This window comes from Coloeus monedula (genome assembly GCF_965178545.1).
Source record: "Coloeus monedula genome assembly, chromosome: 25".
NCBI lineage: Eukaryota > Metazoa > Chordata > Aves > Passeriformes > Corvidae > Coloeus > Coloeus monedula.
The window spans coordinates 5,856,290-5,877,083 of NC_138805.1; the positions used below are offsets into that span (position 1 = coordinate 5,856,290).

The following is a 20,794-nucleotide window of genomic DNA, read 5'->3' on the forward strand; positions in this document are numbered from 1 at the left end:
AACATCAGCTCAAGCCCTTATTTGTTTTCACATGATTCTAAGTAAGTTAAGCTAATTATTAACTCAGCGGGACGGATTCACTTTTAATTGCCGCGTTGCCATGGAGCGCGTGGCACCGCGGTGGAGCAGCGTGTGCTGGAGCTTCGTGCCACACGCTCTGCTCACCCTCTGCAGCCACGGCCTGCCTGGATCCGAGCCCTCGGATGGATGGGAGTCCAGGTGTGTGCAAAGACACCCCAGCCCCACCTTTACACCTGGGCAGGTGTGTGTGCTTGGCCAGGGTGAGTGATGGAGGGAGGCCGTGCCCACAAACACAGTTTGTTGTTGTACACACAAGGTTTCTGTGGCTCATCCAACTTCGCCAGCCAGCCTGAAACTTCAGCTCGAGCTGCACCCCGATGTGGTGGAGGTGCAGGGAGGTGGAAGAAGGTCCCTCTTTCCCTGCCACAGCTCCGGTGCCAGCTCAGAGTGCAGGGGCTCTGCCTGACCCAGGTGCTCAGCCTGGGGCCAGGGCTGGCTCGCTCACTCTCCTCCTCCCTTTGTGTCTCCAGAAAATAGGTTTTTTATTACTTCTTATGGAGGTTTGTACATATCGGACGTGCAGAAGGAAGATGCCTTGTCCACCTACAGGTGTATCACCAAGCACAAGTACAGCGGGGAGACGCGGCAGAGCAACGGCGCCCGGCTCTCCGTCTCAGGTGAGCACGTGGGGCTGGCAGTGTGGGCGAGGGGCAGGTCCTGTGCCCGGGACGGGGCCCAGCCCTGCCCGACATCCACTCCCCCACTTGCCTGCCCACCCCCCCGCCTGCCCACAGCACTGCCATCCTGCACAGGGAGCACTGGCCTCGCCACCTCGGGTCCCCGCAGCGAGGAGACGTCCCGGTGCGGGGCGGGAGGTGCCGCCGGGGCTGCGCAGGGCGCTGGCAGTGCCTCGGCGGTGCCCCCAGCACGCAGCCCCCCCGAGCCGGGCGCGGCGGTGGCAGCGCCGCGCGTCACCCCGAGCGGGAGGCGATGCGATGTGACAGCCCGCGATGTGAGCAGCCTGACGCGATGTGACGAACATGCAAGCGATACTGCGGCGGAGGCAGTGCAGTCCGGAGTGCCGGGTGTCTCGGGGCGCTCCCGGCTCCGCTGACTGCCCAAATTACTCCGCGAAGGAGGGAGGGAAGGAGTTCGCAGCCGCGGCGCCGCTCCCGCCGCTCGGTGCGGCGCGCCCGCTCCCTGCCATATGCTGTTGCCATCCTCGGGTGCTCCCGCACCGGCTCCTCGAATTAACCCCCCGGAGGGCAGGGCAGAGATGGAGGGCTTGCCTGATCTTGCCTCTCGGAGAGCCGCGGGTGCCGGGTCCCAGCCGTGCCCGTCCTGCCGCGTGTCCCGGCGGTGCGTGGGCGTCGCCGGGTGCATCATCCCCAATCCGCGCGCTTCGATCTGGCCCGGTCCCCTCCTGGTCGCTGTCATTATTTACACGTCACGGCATTTTACTTCTGCTTGGGAGTAATGAAAGAGGTTTCTTTCCCCTGGAATTTAATTTCACGCCTGAGACTTAGTGATTAATTTTCTCCTTTCCCAGCTGCCTGATGGGCCCTTTTCCTTGTAAATTTTGAAATGTGCCACAAAATTTGTGTATTTTGCACCAATTAGGTGTCACCTTGAGTAATTCCTCCCTTGCTGAGTTTATTCCTCCCGTCAGCTACTTAAGAAGTGTTTTCCCTCCCACCTCCCCACATGCCTGTTGTCCTGGCTGCCAAAGGCTGTGCTGGCCGGGTGGGACAGGGCACCCCACGCCCAGCATGGATAATGGGGTGCATCCTGCACTCCTGTATGGCAGAGCCACCAGCTCACGGGGATGGGGAGAGCCAGTCCCTCATGGATGGTGCTGACTGGATGCAGTGGTACCAGTGTCCCTGAGGCACCTCACCTCCTCCTCTTCCCCGGCTGAGCCCAATTCCTCTCCCAACCCAGACCCGGCGGAGTCCATCCCCACGATGTTAGACAGCTTCCAGTCCAGGGAGGTGAAGGCGGGCCGGCTGGTGGAGCTGCCCTGCATCGCCTCGGGCTACCCCAACCCGGCCGTGCGGTGGATCAAGGACGGGCGGCCGCTCCCCGCCGACAGCCGCTGGACCAAGCGCATCACGGGGCTGACCATCAGCGACCTGCGCGTGGAGGACAGCGGCACCTACATCTGCGAGGTGACCAACACCTTCGGCTCCGCAGAGGTCACGGGGACCCTCACGGTCATAGGTGAGAGCCGGCGGGGAGGAGTGGTGGGGGTTTAGTCCTGCTGCCTTCTGACACGTAAAGCCTTTATCCATATACAGCTTTAGGGGTTTATACAGCTGTATAAACAACAGCCTTGTATTTTGGCACAGTGTTTTGCTCGCTGGAAGCCACTGTCTTGCACGTGTCCGACGTGTTGGGTGCCTCTGTGCTTTGCTTCGTTGATTTACATAAAATTTATGTTGATTTACATAAAATAAGCTCTAGCCAAACAGTAAATACCATCTGGGCAGGCCAAGTATTTATCACGTGCTGTTTTCCTGGGGGTTCCTCCTGTCACCAGGATCCTGGCAGTACCAGAGCCACTGTGCCTGCCTTACCTGGAGCAGCACTGCCGAGCACGGCACCAGCCAGGCACCATCAGCCTGCTGGGAGCCAGCCTGGTGTGTCCCCAGCTCAGCACTGTCCCTGTCACATGGAGCTCGTCTTCTTCCAGCCGTCCTGCCACCTCCCCACAGTACCCCCGCTGGGGGCCTGGGGCTGACGTTAAAAGCAGGGGCTGTCAGCAGCGAGGACGGTGGCAGGGCCACCTGCCTTATTGTGCGGTGACATTTAACGCGTAGCCGGGCTGGCGCTCGCGGGGCAGGAGGAGCGGAGAGAGCACAGCGGGGATGAGCTGCCTCCCGCTGCACTGCCCGGCACCGCCAACGCCTCGCCGCTCTCCCCTCTCTCACAGACCCTCTGCGTGTGACCCTCACACCAAAGAAGCTCAAAACAGGCATCGGCAGCACCGTCATCCTCTCTTGTGCCCTCAGCGGGTCCCCCGAGTACGTCATCCGCTGGTACCGCAACACGGACCTGGTGGCGGTGGATGACTACATCTCCATCCGGGGCATCAGCAACGAGACCCTCCTCATCACGGCCGCCCAGAAGAGCCACTCTGGGGCCTACCAGTGCTTCGCCACCCGCAAGTCCCAGACGGCACAGGACTTCTCCATCATCACGCTGGAGGGTGAGCTGGCTTCCCGGGCTGCCCTCTGCCCCTCTCTGAGGGAATGCTTTGTGCATGGCTGGGGGACAGGGAGACCCTATGGGGTGGGGGTCCTGAGGCTGCTGCCAGCCTGTTCCTGGGCTCTGTGTGCTGTCTGCAGGGGCACAGCATGGCTGGGATGGGGAAGGACCAAAATAAGTGTTGACTTGCCATCCCCAGCCCCTGGGCACCCCATTCACCAGGCAGCCCTCCCTGATCCAGCTCACTGAGTGTTTGGACAAGGCATGGGCTCTGCCGAGGGTGGTATCCCCTGAAGCTGGCATTTGCATCAGCCACCGTGTCCCCTCGCCCCGTCTGCATCTCCCTGCCACAGGGATGCCACCACAGCCACGTGTGTGTCACCAGCTGGGCTCCTGTCCCGGCTGAGCCTGGGGTGGGAGCTCAGTGCCATTCTGCCAGCGGGTAACTGCTGCTGCCTGTGGCTGCCGCTCCCTGACCCCCATCCCGCTGGGTGCCCCCCAGATGGGACCCCCCGCATCGTCTCCTCCTTCAGCGAGAAGGTGGTCAACCCCGGGGAGCAGTTCTCCCTGATGTGTGCCGCCAAGGGGGCCCCCCCGCCGACCGTCACCTGGGCGCTGGACGACGAGCCCATCCCGCGGGACAGTGGGCACCGCTCCAACCAGTACACCATGTCTGATGGCACCACCGTGAGCCACATGAACGTGACCAGCCCGCAGATCAAGGACGGCGGCGTGTACCGGTGCACCGCGCGGAACTCGGTGGGCAGCGCCGAATACCAAGCGCGAATAAACGTAAGAGGTGCCTGTCTACTTTTAAATATCAGAATAGGACTTTTACTGGGCTTTTTGGTTTTGTTCTGTTCCCTGGCTGATCGTTCCTCCTTGCCTCTCCCTCTTCATCCCAGCCGTGTGGGTCTCCCTGGCTAACCCAGCCTCATTCCCTGAGTCCTGCCCTGCTTCTTGCACACTTGCAGGGTTGAGCCTCTCTGATGCTTAACGCAGGGAGTTTAACAAAGTGGAAAGCAATTCCAGAGGCTTGGAGAACTGGAGCTTGGCTTTGTAGGAGTCAAAGGGCAGCGCTGTCCGCATTGGAGTCCGCTCTCACCCTGCCAAGCCTTGCCTTGGGGTCTGCACAGGGTGGGCAGGCACCTGCTGAGGGACCCCACACATGGAGAAGGAGGTGGCAGGTCCAGAGGTGACCCAGGTCCCCCATGCTCTCCCAGCCATCCCCGTTCCCTACAGGACCCCAGTCATTGGCAGCCACCGTGCCTGGCGGCACCGGGATCTCCATGACAAACGATGATGAGGCAGCACGTGAAATCGTGGAAAATGAGCTTTGATTTGTCATGTCTGTATTTTCTTTGTCTGCTAAAAGCCATGGCCGAGTTAATCACCGTGTTATTGTGGCTGCAGCACGTTGCTCGGTGTGTTCCGGGGAGCGCTCTCAGGCACGGGGTATGGTGTAAGCCCCTGCCCATTAATAATCCCCAATTAAAGCTCCCAGGCTTACAGGTGGGAGCGAGACAAGATAAGGGAGCGTTTATTTGTCTGCTGAGAATGAGGGTTGAAGGGCTGTGTTTGTCTGTGTCTCAGGTTTGAAATGGATCTAGTGGCTTTTTGGCTGGGATCCCAGGAGAGTCGGAATTTTGCTGCCGTTTACTGCTGAATTTGGAGGAAGTCCATCCCTCAGCCAGGAGAAGCCAGAGCAGCGTTTGCAATGAGGATGTTCCCTTGTCTCCCTTTTTCCCCTCTCTCAGCTCTTGATGGGCTGTCACTAGATAAGATTCGGGTTTCTTTTTCAGTGGCACAGAGCATGTCCCTCAGACAGGCCTGAGACATGGTTACAGAGTGAGATGCTAATTCCTTTCTTCCTGCTCCTTCTCTTAACGTGTCCTAGAATGAGAAACACTGTCCACCACCTGATCCTGGGTGTCTGTTAAGCTGTTATTCTTCTACGCCCTCAGGACGAGGAGTCAAGACAGGGTTAATCTTTAGATTACTTTGCTATTTTATGCAGTGGCTGGGAGAACAATGTGATTATTGATGCATGAAACCTCTCGTTTAAAGGCTCACCTGCAGCATTCTCCCAGTCCTTAGGCAGCTCCAAAGCCAGACAGAAACTGGTGGCTGGCTGGCTTTTCAGTGACACCCAGGATAGAAGTGGGGGGTGCAGAAAGGTGGGGCTTAAGGAGGTGCAGTGTGTTTGCCAGGGGAAGTCATGTTCCCATAGCAGCTCTTGCCAAGGATGTTTGGCACAATGCAGGCAGCTTCCTCCTGGGAGAGGCAGGGAGAGGCTGTGATGGTGGCAGAGCTCTCCCCATCTCTCCCATATCTCTGGTGCTGCCAGAGGAGCCGGGCAGAGGCATCCTGGGCAGCCACAGTGCCCAGTGCAGAAACACAGACACCATCCAACCTTCCCCAATGGGCAGCAGTGGTGTGTGTGGGCTTGGCCTCCCCAGCACTGGGGTGGGATTTGCTGTTTGCGGTGTGGCTGTGACCCAGGAGCACAGCCCTGCTGGCAGGTGAGGGTGAGGAGCTGTAGCTGGAGGTCGCAGCCGAGGAGCGGCTGTCCCCACACACGCTGAGAGGAGCCTGTGCCGCCTCCTCACCCAAAGCAGGCTGGCTCCCAGCTGTCCTGGTCACTCCTCTGCCTGTGAAGCTTGCTCTGGAATAGCAGCAGATCTGCATGCAAGCAAATGGCCCTTCGGAATTAACCTAGCCTGCCTCTCCCTTCCTCCCAAATATGTAGGTCCCCCGAGCATCCGCGCCATGAAGAACATAACAGCGGTCGCGGGTAGGGACACTTTCATCAACTGCAGGGTCATCGGGTACCCCTATTACTCCATCAAGTGGTACAAGGACTCTCTGCTGCTGCCCGATAACCACCGCCAAGTGGTCTTTGAGAACGGGACCCTGAAGCTGATGGACGTCCAGAAAGGCATGGATGAAGGAGAGTATCTGTGCAGCGTCCTGATCCAGCCCCAGCTCTCCATCAGCCAGAGCGTCCACGTCACCGTCAAAGGTGAGAGGGTGGGGATGCTGCTCCTGGATGGGAGGGAGGGCTCATCCAGGCTGTGTTTGGGATCTCCCTGCCGTGGGATGGAGGCAGAGGAGCGCACCACACAGGGAACTGCATGGCCAGGTGGTGGCTGTGCTCTGTAGTCACCAGTCACGGGAGCTCAGCTCAGCCCTCGGGAGCTGGCTTGGCTACCTGGTCCTGCCTGCCGCCGGCAGCTGCCCTGAGCCACGCCATATCCATTTCCCCTTACAAGTGATGGAGCAAGGATTTATGGTGTAAACATAACGTATTAAAACATCTAACCTTTGCTTGGATCACCTTCACCGATGTTTTTCTGTGTGTGCTAGCTTTTAAAAAAATAACACTCTCGGTCTTCTGAGCGCACAGAACATCTTAAAAGCTTCTCCAGGCCATCAATTATTCAGCCCCATTGAGGGAGCTATCAGTCCTAATGAATTGAGCCGGATGCATTCCCTCCCAGTGACTGGCTGAGATTGTGCTGGGAGCGCGCGGTGCTCCCGGATCTCCCGTCCTCAGGAGTTGTGGGGTCACCTCCGCCCGTCGCCAGCTCGGTGTTTGCAGTAAATCATTCAGACAAACACGGCGGCGCTGGGGACGGAGCCGGCCAATTGCCGTCCTGCCTCTCACCCAGCGGGGAATTCGTGCACTGGATTTTCTCTGATCCCCCTCCCTCCCCTCCCCTCCTCTCCCCTCCCCGCCACCATTTTCTTATTAGGAATCAGGTTAGTGAGAGAGCGCATGAAGCTGATTAGAGTTGCTGCCACTTGATTAGCTAATGCTCTTCTCCAAGGCTTCCAAAGGGGAGAGGAGGCTCTGGATAACCTGTCTAAGGGCAGTGCGGGGAGGTCTTCTTGCCCCTGGGGTCTGCAGGGCTTGGCCAGCTCTGCTTTCCTCACCTCACATAAATCCCTGTCCATGTGGAGCCCCAGGGCTTGGAAAGAGGCCAGAGATGCTGGTCTTGTCTTGGGACAAGTGGGACAGGCAGGGCTGATGTGGGGAGACCATCTCGGGATGTTTGTGAACAGTTAAATAACGGGATTTGCCCGAGGGGTGCAGGATGCTGAAGTTCAGCTGAGGATCTGTGTATCCTGGGAAGCCACCGCTACTGAACCCTTCCCAATGTGGATTTACTGCCTTGATTAGTGGCCAGTGATGGGCTGAGGAAGGCAAGCAGGCAGGAGCATGGCACAGCACAGGCCAGACATCTTCATTCTGCTGGATATTTACACCCAGCCCCACTGGCTGAATTCCTCATTTCCTCCAGCCTGTGGATAAAAGGCCTGTGGAAAAGAATAGCAAAGGCCCTAGAAGAGAGTCAGAGAGTGAATAAACATAACTGTGTAGCACAAGGAGCGCGGGGTGTCGTGGAGCACCATAAAGCTTTTATGACCCCAAGTGCCTGGTGACCACATGAAATGCCACCAGTGAGTTATGCAGGTCCTTCCGATCACGCAGCAGTAAAGCCTTTACAATTCCCTCTGGCACTGCCCCCCCAGGAACAGGGATGTGCAGGCAGCCCCCAGCCCTGTTCATGAGGCACCACCCCCATCTTGTGCTGAGGGAAACTCCTGCCCAGGTGTAGCTGCTGCTGCTTAGCCAGGGGACCCCAGGATCCCCTGTTTCAAACTTCCCTGCTCTGTAGGGCTTTGCTGCTCGGGGGTGCTGCTGGGGCCTCCTCCTTGCGCTTCCCCAGCAGCACAATCCAAAATCCAGCCTCCTCCAAGGTGCCCTGACAGCTCCTTATTTCAGCAGACATCTTTGAAGGTTTTAATTAATCCCATGTGGGTTGGTGCCATCCTGGGGCTCCTGCTCGGGTGGATGCAGCGTTTCGGGAAGCACAAGGCTGACACGGTGCCCGGGCACTGTGGGGTGATGCTTTACCCCACGGGAAGGCAGAGGTTGTTCTCTGGGGTGCTCTCTGGACTGGAGCTGCTGGGATGGGCTCTGTGGTGGCACCGTGGGCAAGGTGCTCTGGGCTGCAGCCAAGCGAGAGCCTGGAAGCTCTGGAGAAAGGAGAATCGCAGCAGAAGCGATCTGGGAAGGAAAGGGGAGTTGTGAGCTCCGTTTGTGGGAAGCTGGAGCGGGGAGAGCTCGTCTGTCGGCCGGAGGGGCGTGTTTGGAGAGGTGCGGATCCACAAGCCCATCCCTGCTCTGCAACAGACTGCAGTGCATTCCCAATTAATTATTCATTAATTATGGAAAACAGGCAGCACCGGCTCCATGGCTCTGGCAGCTCGAGCCACGTTGCTGTAGCCACTAGAGGGACAGGCCAGCCCTGCCTGTACCCTGCCTGCCTAGTGGCAGTGGCTCCCACCTGGGGGACAGTGACAGCCCCTGCTTGCCTGTACGCTGGACCAGGGAGCAGTGCCAAGACCTGAGGGATGGGATGGGCACAGGGTGGAGGTGGGAGCCCAGGGAAGTGCGTGGGGGTACAGGGAGCTGCCCCCGTGCCTGCATGAGAGGGCAGCTCCCCACTGCCGAAGGGACAATTGGCAGCCTGCTAATTTAATTATGGAGACTGCAGAACGAGGATCTCATCTACCAGGTGCTGAGCCTTGTTAAGCTAATTGTCTCCCTCTCTCCGCTTTCTTCCCCCTCCCACATTGCCAGAGATGCTGCGGTTGCCTAATTAAGTTATCAGAAAGATAATGGCTGGTTCTCAATCCAGCGCCTTTAAGAAAAGCATCCATCTAATAATGGCTTTTCTGGGAGTGGATAAATGCTGAGGTGGAATTTCGGGTGGCACGTGCTGGGGGTGGCCGGGGCTTTCCCCAGTGCAGGGTCAGCGTTTCTCCGTCCTGCTCTCAGCAGGGTGGCCCTGCTAGGTGGGAGAAGTTTTCCTGCTGTTCTCTGCTTGATGGCACCTCCTGCTGTCCCCTGGCCTTGTTCCTGGTGGACTCAAAAGCCTCTCTTACTTTCTGGGCTGCTTCTCCTCCTGGGACAGCACCTTCCCCAAGCCCCACTGCAGCCCATCCCCACTGCAGGAAGGCTTTTCTGGGATGGGCTCTCCAGCATTCTCTGCCTCTCTCCTCGACAGTCCCTCCGCTGATCCAGCCCTTCGAGTTCCCACCTGCCTCCATCGGACAGCTCCTCTACATCCCCTGCGTGGTCTCCTCTGGGGACATGCCCATCCACATCACCTGGAGGAAGGACGGGCACGTCATCCTCTCCGGCTCTGGGGTCACCATCGAGAGCAAGGAGTTCATGAGCTCCCTGCAGATCTCCAGCGTCTCCCTCAAGCACAACGGGAACTACACCTGCATCGCCAGCAACGACGCTGCCACCGTCAGCCGGGAGCGGCAGCTCATCGTGCGGGGTGAGCCTGGGGGGTGACCCGGCCGCCTGCATCCCACCCGGTCTGGTGGGAGAGGGAGGGTGGGCAGCGAGGGAGGGGCAGCACACTGGGGAGCAAAGGGAATTTGGGAGGGTGAGGAGATATGGCACCCTGTGCCCGCAGGCACTGGGGAGTGGTAGGGATCTGATGGGGATTTTCCTACGGTGACCGTCCTTTCTCCCAAACTCCTCAGTGCCTCCTCGTTTTGTGGTCCAACCCAACAACCAAGACGGCATTTACGGAAAAGCCGGGGTGCTGAACTGCTCCGTTGATGGGTACCCCCCTCCAAAAGTCATGTGGAAGCACGCTAAAGGTAGGGATGGGTCATGGCAGTGTGTGGGGGTGTCACCAGGGGCTGGGGACAGTCCCTTGGGCACAGCCACCCCAGCTCCAAGCCTCGTGAGCGCTCCTCTGCCTCAGCTGAACTTTGTGTCTCTGTGTCCCCTCCTAGGAAGTGGCAACCCCCAGCAGTACCACCCCATCCCCCTGACGGGCCGCATCCAGATCCTGCCCAACAGCTCCCTGCTCATCCGCCACGTCCTGGAGGAGGACATCGGCTACTACCTCTGCCAGGCCAGCAACGGCGTGGGCACGGACATCAGCAAGTCCATGTTCCTCACCGTCAAGAGTAAGTACCTGGGGCTGCGCCGCGGGGCATCGTCACGGGGACAGGGACCTGCTCCTGCCACGGCAGTGACCAGGGCAGCAGAGGTGGGCATGGTGAGGGTGGCTGTGGGATGTGGGGTCACCAGCAGAGCCTGGTCCGGTGCAGCGTCCTCCTCTGTTCTGAGGGTTCCAACCGCACCAGCCGCGCTCCGGCCTCGGCTCCGCGCATCCCCGCGATCGATGCAGGGCATGGGAGGGCATTGATTCCTTCCCTCCAGGGACCCGCTTCCCTTTTGCTATTAAACACACTTTGTCTTTAATAAAACGAAGCAATCAATCTACATCGTCCAGGAGGAAAGGAAATAGCTGGGCTGCTTTGACAGGGATGGGCTGGGAAGTGTTGTTAGACACCGTGTTTGAACTGTGTGTGTTATTGGATTGCTCTCCCGTTGCTATCAGCAGAATGTATAATTGCCAGCTTCGTGTTATTTATTGGGCTCGTTGCTGCCAGGAGCATTCAAACCTCCAAAAGGAGGTGGTGGAGGGGGTCCAGCCCCATCACCCTCACTCCTGGTGTCTCCAGAAGGGGCTGGGGTTGGGACTGGGCCCAGAAGGACTAAACTTTGCCCTGATCATGCTGGGCACGAGGCAGCAAGCATGCTGTACCAGAGGGGATGGACGCTGCAGGTGAAGCCGTGGGAGCCACCACCCCCTGGTTGTCCCCCTGGGATGCCGTGGGCAGATGGAATGTGCAGCCCTCTCTGGTCACCACCATGCCCCGACCTCCCCTCCCCAGCCCGGTGCTTTCTCTCCCAACACCAGCAGCTGTTTCTCTCGGGGGCTTCTCCCCTCCCCACCCAGCCTCTGCCTTTGCAGGTTCCCATTCCCCTCCCTGTCAGCTGTTTAATTTATCCCTCCGACTGATGAATCAAACCCAGCGACTTCAAACAAGGCACTTCAATGAGGTGCAGGTACAAAGTCAAGGCGATTAATCCCGAGCGAGCGTGCGAAGTCTGGGAGCCCGAACTGGTGCCGTGTCCCTGCTATCTCCTGTAATTGCATCCCAGGACAGGTTGCTTGCTGACTTGAATAGCACATAACCTTATTATGCGAGTGCTTTTGCATCTCCCGGAGCCCTCGCCGCCTTTGAAAAGGTTTGGATGAATAGGTAGACGAAGCGCCACAGCCAATTAAGCATTAGATGGGCTCTTTGTTTTGTTTCATTTTGGGGTTTTTGTTTGTTTAGTGAAATGTCAGCCCAATTAAAGGGAGATCAGCACTGGCTTTCCCTGAAAGTCAGGCCACAGCGAACCGAGTTAAATGAGAGTTAATCAGAGCCCAAACAAAGCGTGCTGGCCGTCAGCAGGGGAGAGGGGAGTGCCACAGCCAGCTGGTGTCACATATCCCCTGCCCTGATAGCAGCAAGGGGCCCTGGGGAGAGGTGGGACAGCCAGGTAACACACTGGACAGTGTGTGCTGTCCTGGCCGCGTTCCATGGACTTGGCAGAGCCAGGAGGAGCTGGATGCTGCTTTGGTCAGTGGGTGGGTGAGGAGAGCTACCAGATTTGCTTGGGGAATGTCACCCGTGGAGTGGAGGCCTTCCTGTCCCTGGGTGCCATGTCCCCTGGGCTCCCACACCATGGCAGCCTGTCCTTGCCTGCTCTGGGAAGGAGCTCTCCAGCACCCAGCCGGGCGTAGCGCAGAGTGGAAGGTGGGGAGTGCTGGAGTATCCGAGCGTGTGCCCGAGGGGACAGCGGGCTGGGCTGGGCGCAGGTGAGGGGCCCAGCAGCGCGTGATAAATGCATTTAGCACATGGCTGCACACCTGCCCGGGTGTCGAGAGCGCGTGGGGTGGGGACGGTCACGTCCTCGGGGGTCCTGCTGGGGAGCGGCAGTGCCCTGGGCACTGGGGAGGGGGCTCCTCTGCCTGCTCCGTGCCAGCACCTCGATGCCAGGGGTCCAGCCAGGGGGCAGGGAGAGGGGTCTCTGTCTGTGGTCGTGGCACAGCCCTGTTTGGGAGTTCGCTGCCACACGGCACGAGCATAACTGATTGCTTCCATGCAATTTGAATTAATCTCATGCTTCAGGTGAAACTCAGCTAATCAGTGTAGAAAGGAAGCTGAGACGGGTGCAATCAAATTAACATCACAGAGCCAGCTCCAAACAAGAAAGAGGGGGGCGAGGGAGGCAGGCACAGCCCTTGTCACCCTTGTCACTGTTCTCATTCAGTTGTCACCAGCGCTCTGCGAAGCAGCTCCGTGCCCCAGCCGGGTGTGGGACAGCGGAGCGTGCTGGTGGCTGTCAGCTTCCTTTGTTCCCAGGCTTATCTCTGCCCAGCCAGTGGGACCAGGCGCTGGTTGTGGCCTTGTTAACAAGGCCGTGGGCACAGGGAGAGGCTGGGGGGGTGGGTGGGCCCTGGTGGGCACAGAAGGCGTTGGAGGTGAGCTCTTCCGAAGGAAGCCCGTCTGCCCATAGTGCTGCATGAGTTGTGGCTGATGCCACACTACTGATGCCCCTGCACCCAGGAAGGGGTCACAGACTGGTCAGGAGCAGCCCCCAGCCACCCTCGGAGGTCCCTGCAGCCAGTCCCAAGCAATGTGATCCCTCTGTAAGCTGCAGAGCTGCTCCAGGGCAGGTGTTGGGCACCAGTGCCCCAATCTGTGCTATCTTCACAGCTGCTTGGGGTTTTCTTGGGGCTTGTTGTGCTCTTTTCCTGCTCTGGACTACGTGCAGCTCCCTTGGGACCCTGGCAATTGAGAGAAGTTGATATGTTTACATCCAAGGAGCTGCTTTTAATCAAACATCAATAAGTGCATTTCAGCGAAGCAGAGCCTGAAACGGAGCTCCTCTCGTGGGGCCTCTGCTCACTGGGAAGGGGCTGGTGTAGCCAAGGCTGCTGCAGCCCTGAGGGGCTGTCCTGCCCCTCCGGCCCCACAGCCACACACCCTCTGCTGCTGCACTGTCCTCCAGGCTGGGCTGAATGAGGGCTGAGTGCAGGGACCACATCCCCAGTGCCCCTGTTTGCCAAATAGCAGGGTGGTCCCTCCATGGTTTTCCACGGCAGGAGATGGGCACAGTGGGCAGGAGCCTGGCAAGGGCTGCCAAGGTGCCAGGACTGGGTGCTGAGCCCTGATCCGGCTGTGTGTGCTCTTGTGCTGTGCTGTGCAGTCAGCCCTGCTTTGGGGCAGGGGCAAGAGCCCCTGGTGTCACTGTGCTCTGTCCTCACGCCGATGGGATGCTGGGACAGTCCTTCCCAGGCCTCCCTCTGTGCCAGTGTATCCCTGACCTGGTGCTGCAGGCAGGCAGAGGTGTCAGAGCACGGGCAGGCAGCTGGGGATGGGACAGGGCAGAGTTAGGAGAAGTCTTGGGCTGTGTCTTGTAACCCTTGGTGCCCCAGGCCACAACATCCCTGCTCTTTGCCATCCCCTGCCAGCTCAGGGGGGGCCGTGCTCCCCTTGGGGCAGGATTGTCACACTGGGCACCAGGCTGGGCACCAGGCTGGGCACCAGGCTGGGCACTGCACTGTCCTGCACCCCACAAACTCCGGCAACTCCGGAGGAAAGGTTTTCTTGGCTGTTAATTGAATTACATTGCCACAGAAAGCCGAGGAGTCGTAGCTCATTAGAGCCTCCTGTGTCCCATTAGAACAGTGTGTGTTGCCTTTGCGGATTGTCATTATCATACATTACTGCAGGACTCAGCACTGCTGTTTGTTTATGCATTACATTTTTTTCTGCTTACCCAGCCTGCCCTTGGTCCCCCAGCCCGTTCCTCCTGTGTGGTGCCTGCCACAGCCAGCCCACTGCATGGCACTGGGCTGGCACAAAGGGCTTGGCTCTTGGAGCAGGGAAGAGCCAGGCCAGGGATCAGTACAGCATCCTCACAGGACGGATCAGCCATCCCCATTTGTGCTGCACCTGCTGCTCGAGCACCTCTGGGTTCTGCACCCCAGCCGGGTGGTGACCATGGCACAGGGTGTCCCCACTGGCCCTGTTTGCATATTGGGGTGGCTATGGAAAAAAAAATCATCTCTGGCATCTGCAATGCAAAGGCGGTCTTGCTGATGGGAAGTCACACTCTGTATTCTGCCCAGGTTTATATGAGTGAATTATGCAAATCCGTGATGGAAAACATTCTTCCTCTCATCCTCGGGAGTGTAAAACCTTAGTCAATAATTCATACCCGCACGTCTCAGACTGGAGGCTTTCTCTTCATTATAGTGTGCACTTGGTTATTTGTCTTTCACGTTTTATTGTCTACCCCGGTGTAATGCTATGCATTATAAAATTTATCTGCTTCATTATTTTATGATCCTGAGCTGTATAATGCAGCGAGACGGTTCCGCTTCGGGCTGCGGGGCCTCTCGGTGAGAGCCGCATGCGCCGTGTCCTCGGTGGGTCCGTGGGCTCTGCGGGGCCGGGCAGCCACAGGTGGCACCCGCCCGTCCCCCGGGCACACAGGTGACACTTGCCCTCCCCGCAGTCCCAGCCATGATCACCTCCCACCCCAACACCACTATCGCCATCAAGGGCCAGACCAAGGAGCTGAACTGCACGGCGCGGGGCGAGCGACCCATCATCATCCGCTGGGAGAAGGGGGACACCGTCATCGACCCCGACCGCAACATGCGCTACGCCATCACCACCAAGGACAACGGCGACGAGGTCATCTCCACGCTCAAGGTGAGGGCTGGGGGTTCTGCACCTGCCTGGGCTGCCAGGGGTCTCGCTGGGTGTTGGAGGGAAGAAGGGGGGTGCGGGGAGGGTGTGGGTGGTCCCCAGTGGGTGTCACAAAGCCTGGCACTGTGCTGGGCTCCCTGGGTGGCAAAGCCAAGCCCAGCGGCGGGGGGTGGGGGGTGTTAGGAATGCCGTGGGAGGGATTGCAGCTCCAGGGAGTGGCACTGTGGTGGCAGCAGGCAGTGATGGCAGGGGAAGGCAGGGGACAGTGCTGGGGGAACTCAGTCTGAATTGGCTCCTCTCCCTGGAACATTGGCAGCTGAAACCAGCCGACCGCGGGGACTCCGTCTTCTTCTCCTGTCACGCCATCAACTCCTATGGCGAGGACAGAGGCTTAATCCAGCTCACTGTGCAAGGTACTCCATCCCCCATGCGTGAGCCCTGTGGTGCACAGCCTTGCTGAGAGGGTCCCCCTGCTCCCGTGGGGCTTCCCTGCCTGTGTCCCTAATCTGCCTGCGTGTCCCCAAGAGCCCCCTGACCCACCGGAGCTGGAGATCCGTGAGGTGAAAGCCCGGAGTATGAATTTGCGATGGACGCAGCGGTTCGACGGCAACAGCATCATCACCGGGTTCGACATCGAGTACAAGAACAAGTCAGGTGGGTGACAGTGATGTCCCCTCCCCATGCCACAGTGGGGCTGGGAGCTGGCCTGCACAGGCAGGTGTGGGACTGCCCCACCAGTGCCTCCAAGGGAATATTCTGCATCCCGGTTCCTTTGATGAAGAAAGGAAAGAGCGGCATTAATGAAATATGGTAATTTCTGTTGGATGGGAGCATTTGAAAGGGAATATTAAAAGAGACAATATTTGCAGAAAGTTGAACCCCGATGCACAACAGCGAGAGAGGGAAGCAGCACCTCTCCAGGGGCAGAAAAGCTGCAGGTGCTTGGGGACCTCACCTGCCTGAGCACAGCCCCCTCGGCACTGCAGACCCCGGGACAGGATTCAGGTGCTGACCCTCCTGCCTCACCCCGCTGCTCTTCCAGATTCCTGGGATTTCAAGCAGTCTACACGGAACATCTCCCCGACCATCAACCAGGCAAACATCGTGGACCTGCACCCCGCCTCCGTGTACAGCATCCGCATGTACTCCTTCAACAAGATCGGCCGCAGCGAGCCCAGCAAGGAGCTCACCATCAGCACTGAGGAAGCAGGTGCCGCTCTGGGCTCCTGGGGATGGTGGGGATGGTGGGCAGGGGGAACATGGGGGCTGCAGCCTGTGGGGAAGCTGGCAGGGGTACAGCTCTCCTAAAGCCAGGGGTTTTCCTGCTGAGGAGCTCCTGAACCTTCTCAATGTGCTTTTTTGTGCTGGTCTCTCCGCAGCTCCCGATGGCCCTCCGATGGATGTCACCTTGCAGCCGATCACGTCCCAGAGCATCCAGGTCACCTGGAAGGTGAGTGAGGCCAGGATGGTGTGTGGGCTTTCCCTGGCCATGGGGACTTGGCCAAATGCTGTCCCAGCTTGTCCTGAGAACCAGCATGTCATCGATGTTACAAGAATGAGGAAGAATTCCCCAGGAAAAAGGAAAACTGGAGGCTGGGCACGCAGCTCACCTTATTGCACAGGGCTCTTATCAGTCATGTTTTACAACAAGCTCATTATGTCATAGGGTGTCCGTGGGGGACCATGGGGCAGAGAGGATAAATATGTAAAAACTGAGGTGCTGGGTTGTGAAGCATTCGAGCAGAGATCAATAAAACTTAGAATCGGATTTATTTTTCCAAAGCTGCCTAATGAAAAATAAAATTGATTATAAAGTTAGGACTTGGGAATGAACTGCTAAGTCAATAAATTTAGGGTTCCAGCTTCTCCCCCCTCCCCTTAAGCACTGAAAAACAGATTAATGAAAAGTAAGATTCACTTGAAAGATAAGTCACTTCGTTTTAGGAGTATTTCAGCAAGATGGATCGCCCTGGCATTGTAACATAAATTTGCAATCAACCCTATTGATTTCTTAATGCTTCAGAGAAATATTGTTAAGATTGATCTCAATCTGGCCCCTCAGGCTGCCAGACTTGGGATTTCTCCTGCTCTGGTTGGGGACTGGTGCTGTCTGGGCAGCACTTTCCTCTCTGGTGGCTCCGAGGACCTGCTGGACCTTTTTTATCACTATTTTGCCACTCAGTGAAAAGTGGAGAGGGAAAAAAACTTGAAAGCTTTGAGAAAAGCCTCTAGGGAGAGGTGGGTTGGGGCACAGAGCCCTGTGAGCCTCCCACCCCTGTGACACCGCTCTGTCCTGCCCTCGTTGTCCCTCAGGCCCCGAAGAAGGAGCTGCAGAACGGGGTGATCCGTGGCTACCAGATTGGCTACCGGGAGAACAGCCCAGGCAGCAACGGGCAGTACAGCATCGTGGAGATGAAGGCCACGGGGGACAGCGAGGTTTACACGCTGGACAACCTCAAGAAGTTTGCGCAGTACGGGGTGGTGGTGCAGGCGTTCAACCGCGCGGGCACGGGGCCTTCGTCCAGCGAGATCAACGCCACCACGCTGGAGGACGGTAAGGGTGGCCCGGTGACCAAGCCAGGCACCCTGGTCCCCAGGGCCAGGTCCCACCAGGGGGACCCTCAGGTGATCCCCATCCTGTCGCAAGCAGGTCTGGGGCGGTGGCTGTGTGCGCCCTCCCAGCTCCCTGGGAGCGCAGGGGTACCAGGATGCCCACGGCACTGGGTTTGTGGCACAATTAAAGGGTGCGAGGTGGATTTAGGCACTGTTGAAGTGCCAGGCAGGGTTCCATCTGGGACACAGTCGCTGATTGGCCTCGGTCATTTTAAAAACAATGAGGAAAAAGTTTTGCAGTGCGTTTGCTCAGCAGTTTTTCATTCTTAATTAAGGCTCTCGTTAGCCTGTCAAACCGCGATCGTTTCCTGGCTGCATTAGCACTCCTCCCGGGGTATTCAAGGGCCCCTGTTTTAGCAATAGTGTCTTTTCCATAATTATATTACCTTCATTTCGTTCAAACGGACTATCTGTATTAGTTTATTATACTCTGTCCCTAATTACATGGTGCTTATATTTTTGCACCTAAGTAATATGAAACAATAATCATTTTCAAAGAGGATCGTTACGGTGATGTATTATCATTTAAATGCTCATAAAAATTAGAGTTACCTCTTGCGGGGCAATGGGATCTAATTACCTCGCATCCAGCCAGCTCTCCCACTCTCCCCTCGCTGGGAAGCATCCTCCCCATCACCACCAGCACAGGGTGTACACCCACCTCACTGGCCCAGGAGAAGGAAAACTGCATGTTGGAGGCAGAGCACTGCCAGGCAGGACTGGCTGAGGGGTTCCAGCAGCACAGCGGGGTCCATGGGGGTGCAGTCAGGGTGGCGGTGTGGGACACGGCTCCTTCAGCCTGGCACCTCCATCCTTCTGCTGACTGTCCTCCTCATCCATCCCCTCCCCAGTTCCCAGCCAGCCCCCCGAGAACGTGCGGGCCATCTCCATCACCTCGGATGTGGCCGTGATCTCCTGGTCGGAGCCCCCGCGCAGCACCCTCAACGGGGTGCTCAAGGGGTACCGGGTCATCTTCTGGTCCCTCTACATGGACGGAGGTGAGCGCTCGTGGGGAGCAGGTGCCAGGGGGAGGCGGGGGGTGGCACATGGGCTGATGGGCCCTGTCTGCTGCAGAGTGGGGCGAGATGCAAAACATCACGACCACGCGGGAGCGGGTGGAGCTGCGGGGCATGGAGAAGTTCACCAACTACAGCGTGCAGGTGCTGGCCTACACCCAGGCGGGTGACGGCGTCCGCAGCAGCGTGCTCTACATCCAGACCAAGGAGGACAGTAAGTGGCGCTGCTTGTGCCAAAGGGCTGGAGCGGCTGCCGGGGCACAGGGGAAACCCCTCGTGTACAGCCATGGGCAGGGCATTTCCCTTTCCCTCTTTTTCCTTTTCCTTAAGTGTGGATATTTAAATATTTACACCCCGCCTGCCCTACTTTAATGCCATTAGCTCGCTAGCAGAGCATCCCTGGGCCTGTGTCCTGGGAAGCGCCAGATGCTGGGAGGGAGGCGCAGCTGGGCAGGGTACGGCTGACAGATTAAGGAGATGGCCATTAAAAGCCAATCACGATTTCTAAACCAGAGCTTGGGCTGCAATTAACCCTCCTGCCTCTGGCTCACATAGGGAGCAGAGCCACCCGTGGAGAGGTGTCCTGCAGGCAGACCTCTCCCTGCCTGTGTGTGACACCACCACTGCAGCTGCTTCCCAGGGTGGGGTTGGGATGCCAGCCCCACAGAAGGATGCTGTCACATCTCCCAGCTGGGCAGAGACCTTGGAGACCTCCTGGCAGCAGCTCTGCCACGCTCTCCCTCCTCAGTTCCAGGTCCCCCAGCTGGGATTAAGGCTGTGCCGTCCTCTGCCAGCAGCGTGGTGGTGTCCTGGCTGCCGCCGGCCAAGCCCAACGGCATCATTCGGAAGTACACCATCTTCTGCTCCAGCCCCGGCTCGGGGCAGCCGGTACGTGATGGGAACGGGGCTGGGAATTGCCACAGTGTGCCAGGGAATGCAGAGCTGGCCAAGCAGGAACGGGAGGGAGAGCTGATGCCAGGCAGCAGCAGCAGCAGCAGCAAAGACCTCTTGGGGTTCACTGCAGAATTGTCCAAGGGCATCCATGGGCACAGTGCACCAGGGAATGGTCCCATCATCTCTCTGTTCCCATCCTCTGGCATCTGCCCTGCTCAGTGCTTGCTCCAGAGGGGGAAACATGCCAGCAGCTGACCAAAAATGAAATAGAAATCCAACCTGGCCCCATCCCTCCTTGGTAAGGGAGAGGTTGATGGGAGGTCTGCAGACTAGTGCTTATCAAAAGCTCCTTCTCAAACTCATTTCACTATCTGAGCCTCTGGTTTCCAGGGCAACATAATCTTTTCATCAAAGCAACTGGTAAAACCGCTGGGATCCGATATTGTTTTCTTGGCATCTTGTCAAAACTGTCATTTGGGTAAAAAAAATTATGTATACTATACAATATTCATATAGGTGTGTCTGCTTTGGGGTACACTCACACCAGTGTCCCTGCAAGGGCACGCGTGTGCTGGCGGTGAACACACGAGTACCCACCTGCTCAGGCTTAAATACACCCATCCTGTGCCACGGGCGTCGTGGAGCCCCGTCCCTGCCCGGTACTGGCGTGGTGGCACAGCCGGGTGCTGTGCCAGGCAGTCCTTACCCTCGTGCTGTGCTTTGGGGCAGGGGGACTTTGTTCCCGATGCGATGGGGACTGGCCCCGGCGCTTGCACACAGCCAGCCCTGTCCGCAGGGCCACGGCAGTCGCTGTGGGCAGTGCAGGAGTGACCCCACGCGGGTTTTGGGGACCCCTTGGCCTCTCGCTGTGTCCGCAGAGGGTTTGGGCCAGCCCGGCTGGGGTTGCCTCCAGGCTGGCCCCGCTGCAGCTTGCCGGGTGTCAGGGAAGCGTCCTTTCCCGGGAACAAGCCTTGCCGGCGCAGCCATCTGTTCCTGGGCTCCAGCCCGGCTCCCTGGAGGAATCACGACACCAGCCGGCTCTCACCGGCATTGAGGGATGGATGCGAGGAGAGCTGAGCCGCTGCTGCTCGGGATAAACCCAGAGCACCGCAGTGGGGTCGGGGGTCTGAGGGTGACGGGGTGAGGGTGTCACAGAGGCTTCACCTTCTCCCCTGTGCCTCCCCGCAGGCCCCCAGCGAGTACGAGACCAGCCCGGACCAGCTCTTCTACCGCATCGCCCACCTGAACCGGGGCCAGCAGTACCTGCTCTGGGTGGCCGCCGTCACCTCCGCCGGCCGCGGCAACATCAGCGAGAAGGTCACCATCGAGCCTGCGGGCAAAGGTACGGGGGGCTGCCAGCCTGGGGGACACCTCCGCTGCTGTGC

At 58.4% G+C, this 20,794-nt stretch overlaps 1 protein-coding gene across 1 annotated transcript in view; it reads left to right on the forward strand.

Moving 5' to 3' along the window:
• DSCAML1 (DS cell adhesion molecule like 1) overlaps positions 1-20,794 on the forward strand; it is a gene marked incomplete at both ends in the record, with an annotated part of 93,991 nt that overhangs the window by 64,430 nt on the left and 8,767 nt on the right. The window contains 18 exons of the mRNA XM_082297091.1: positions 552-698; positions 1,963-2,241; positions 2,954-3,229; positions 3,731-4,027; positions 5,978-6,250; positions 9,306-9,584; positions 9,796-9,915; positions 10,054-10,230; positions 14,690-14,889; positions 15,203-15,299; positions 15,412-15,540; positions 15,929-16,096; positions 16,266-16,336; positions 17,200-17,440; positions 18,351-18,497; positions 18,574-18,729; positions 19,264-19,403; positions 20,598-20,751. Of these exons, the coding sequence (XP_082153217.1) occupies positions 552-698; positions 1,963-2,241; positions 2,954-3,229; positions 3,731-4,027; positions 5,978-6,250; positions 9,306-9,584; positions 9,796-9,915; positions 10,054-10,230; positions 14,690-14,889; positions 15,203-15,299; positions 15,412-15,540; positions 15,929-16,096; positions 16,266-16,336; positions 17,200-17,440; positions 18,351-18,497; positions 18,574-18,729; positions 19,264-19,403; positions 20,598-20,751 (3,351 nt within the window). The remainder of the gene's footprint in view (positions 1-551; positions 699-1,962; positions 2,242-2,953; positions 3,230-3,730; positions 4,028-5,977; positions 6,251-9,305; positions 9,585-9,795; positions 9,916-10,053; positions 10,231-14,689; positions 14,890-15,202; positions 15,300-15,411; positions 15,541-15,928; positions 16,097-16,265; positions 16,337-17,199; positions 17,441-18,350; positions 18,498-18,573; positions 18,730-19,263; positions 19,404-20,597; positions 20,752-20,794) is intronic.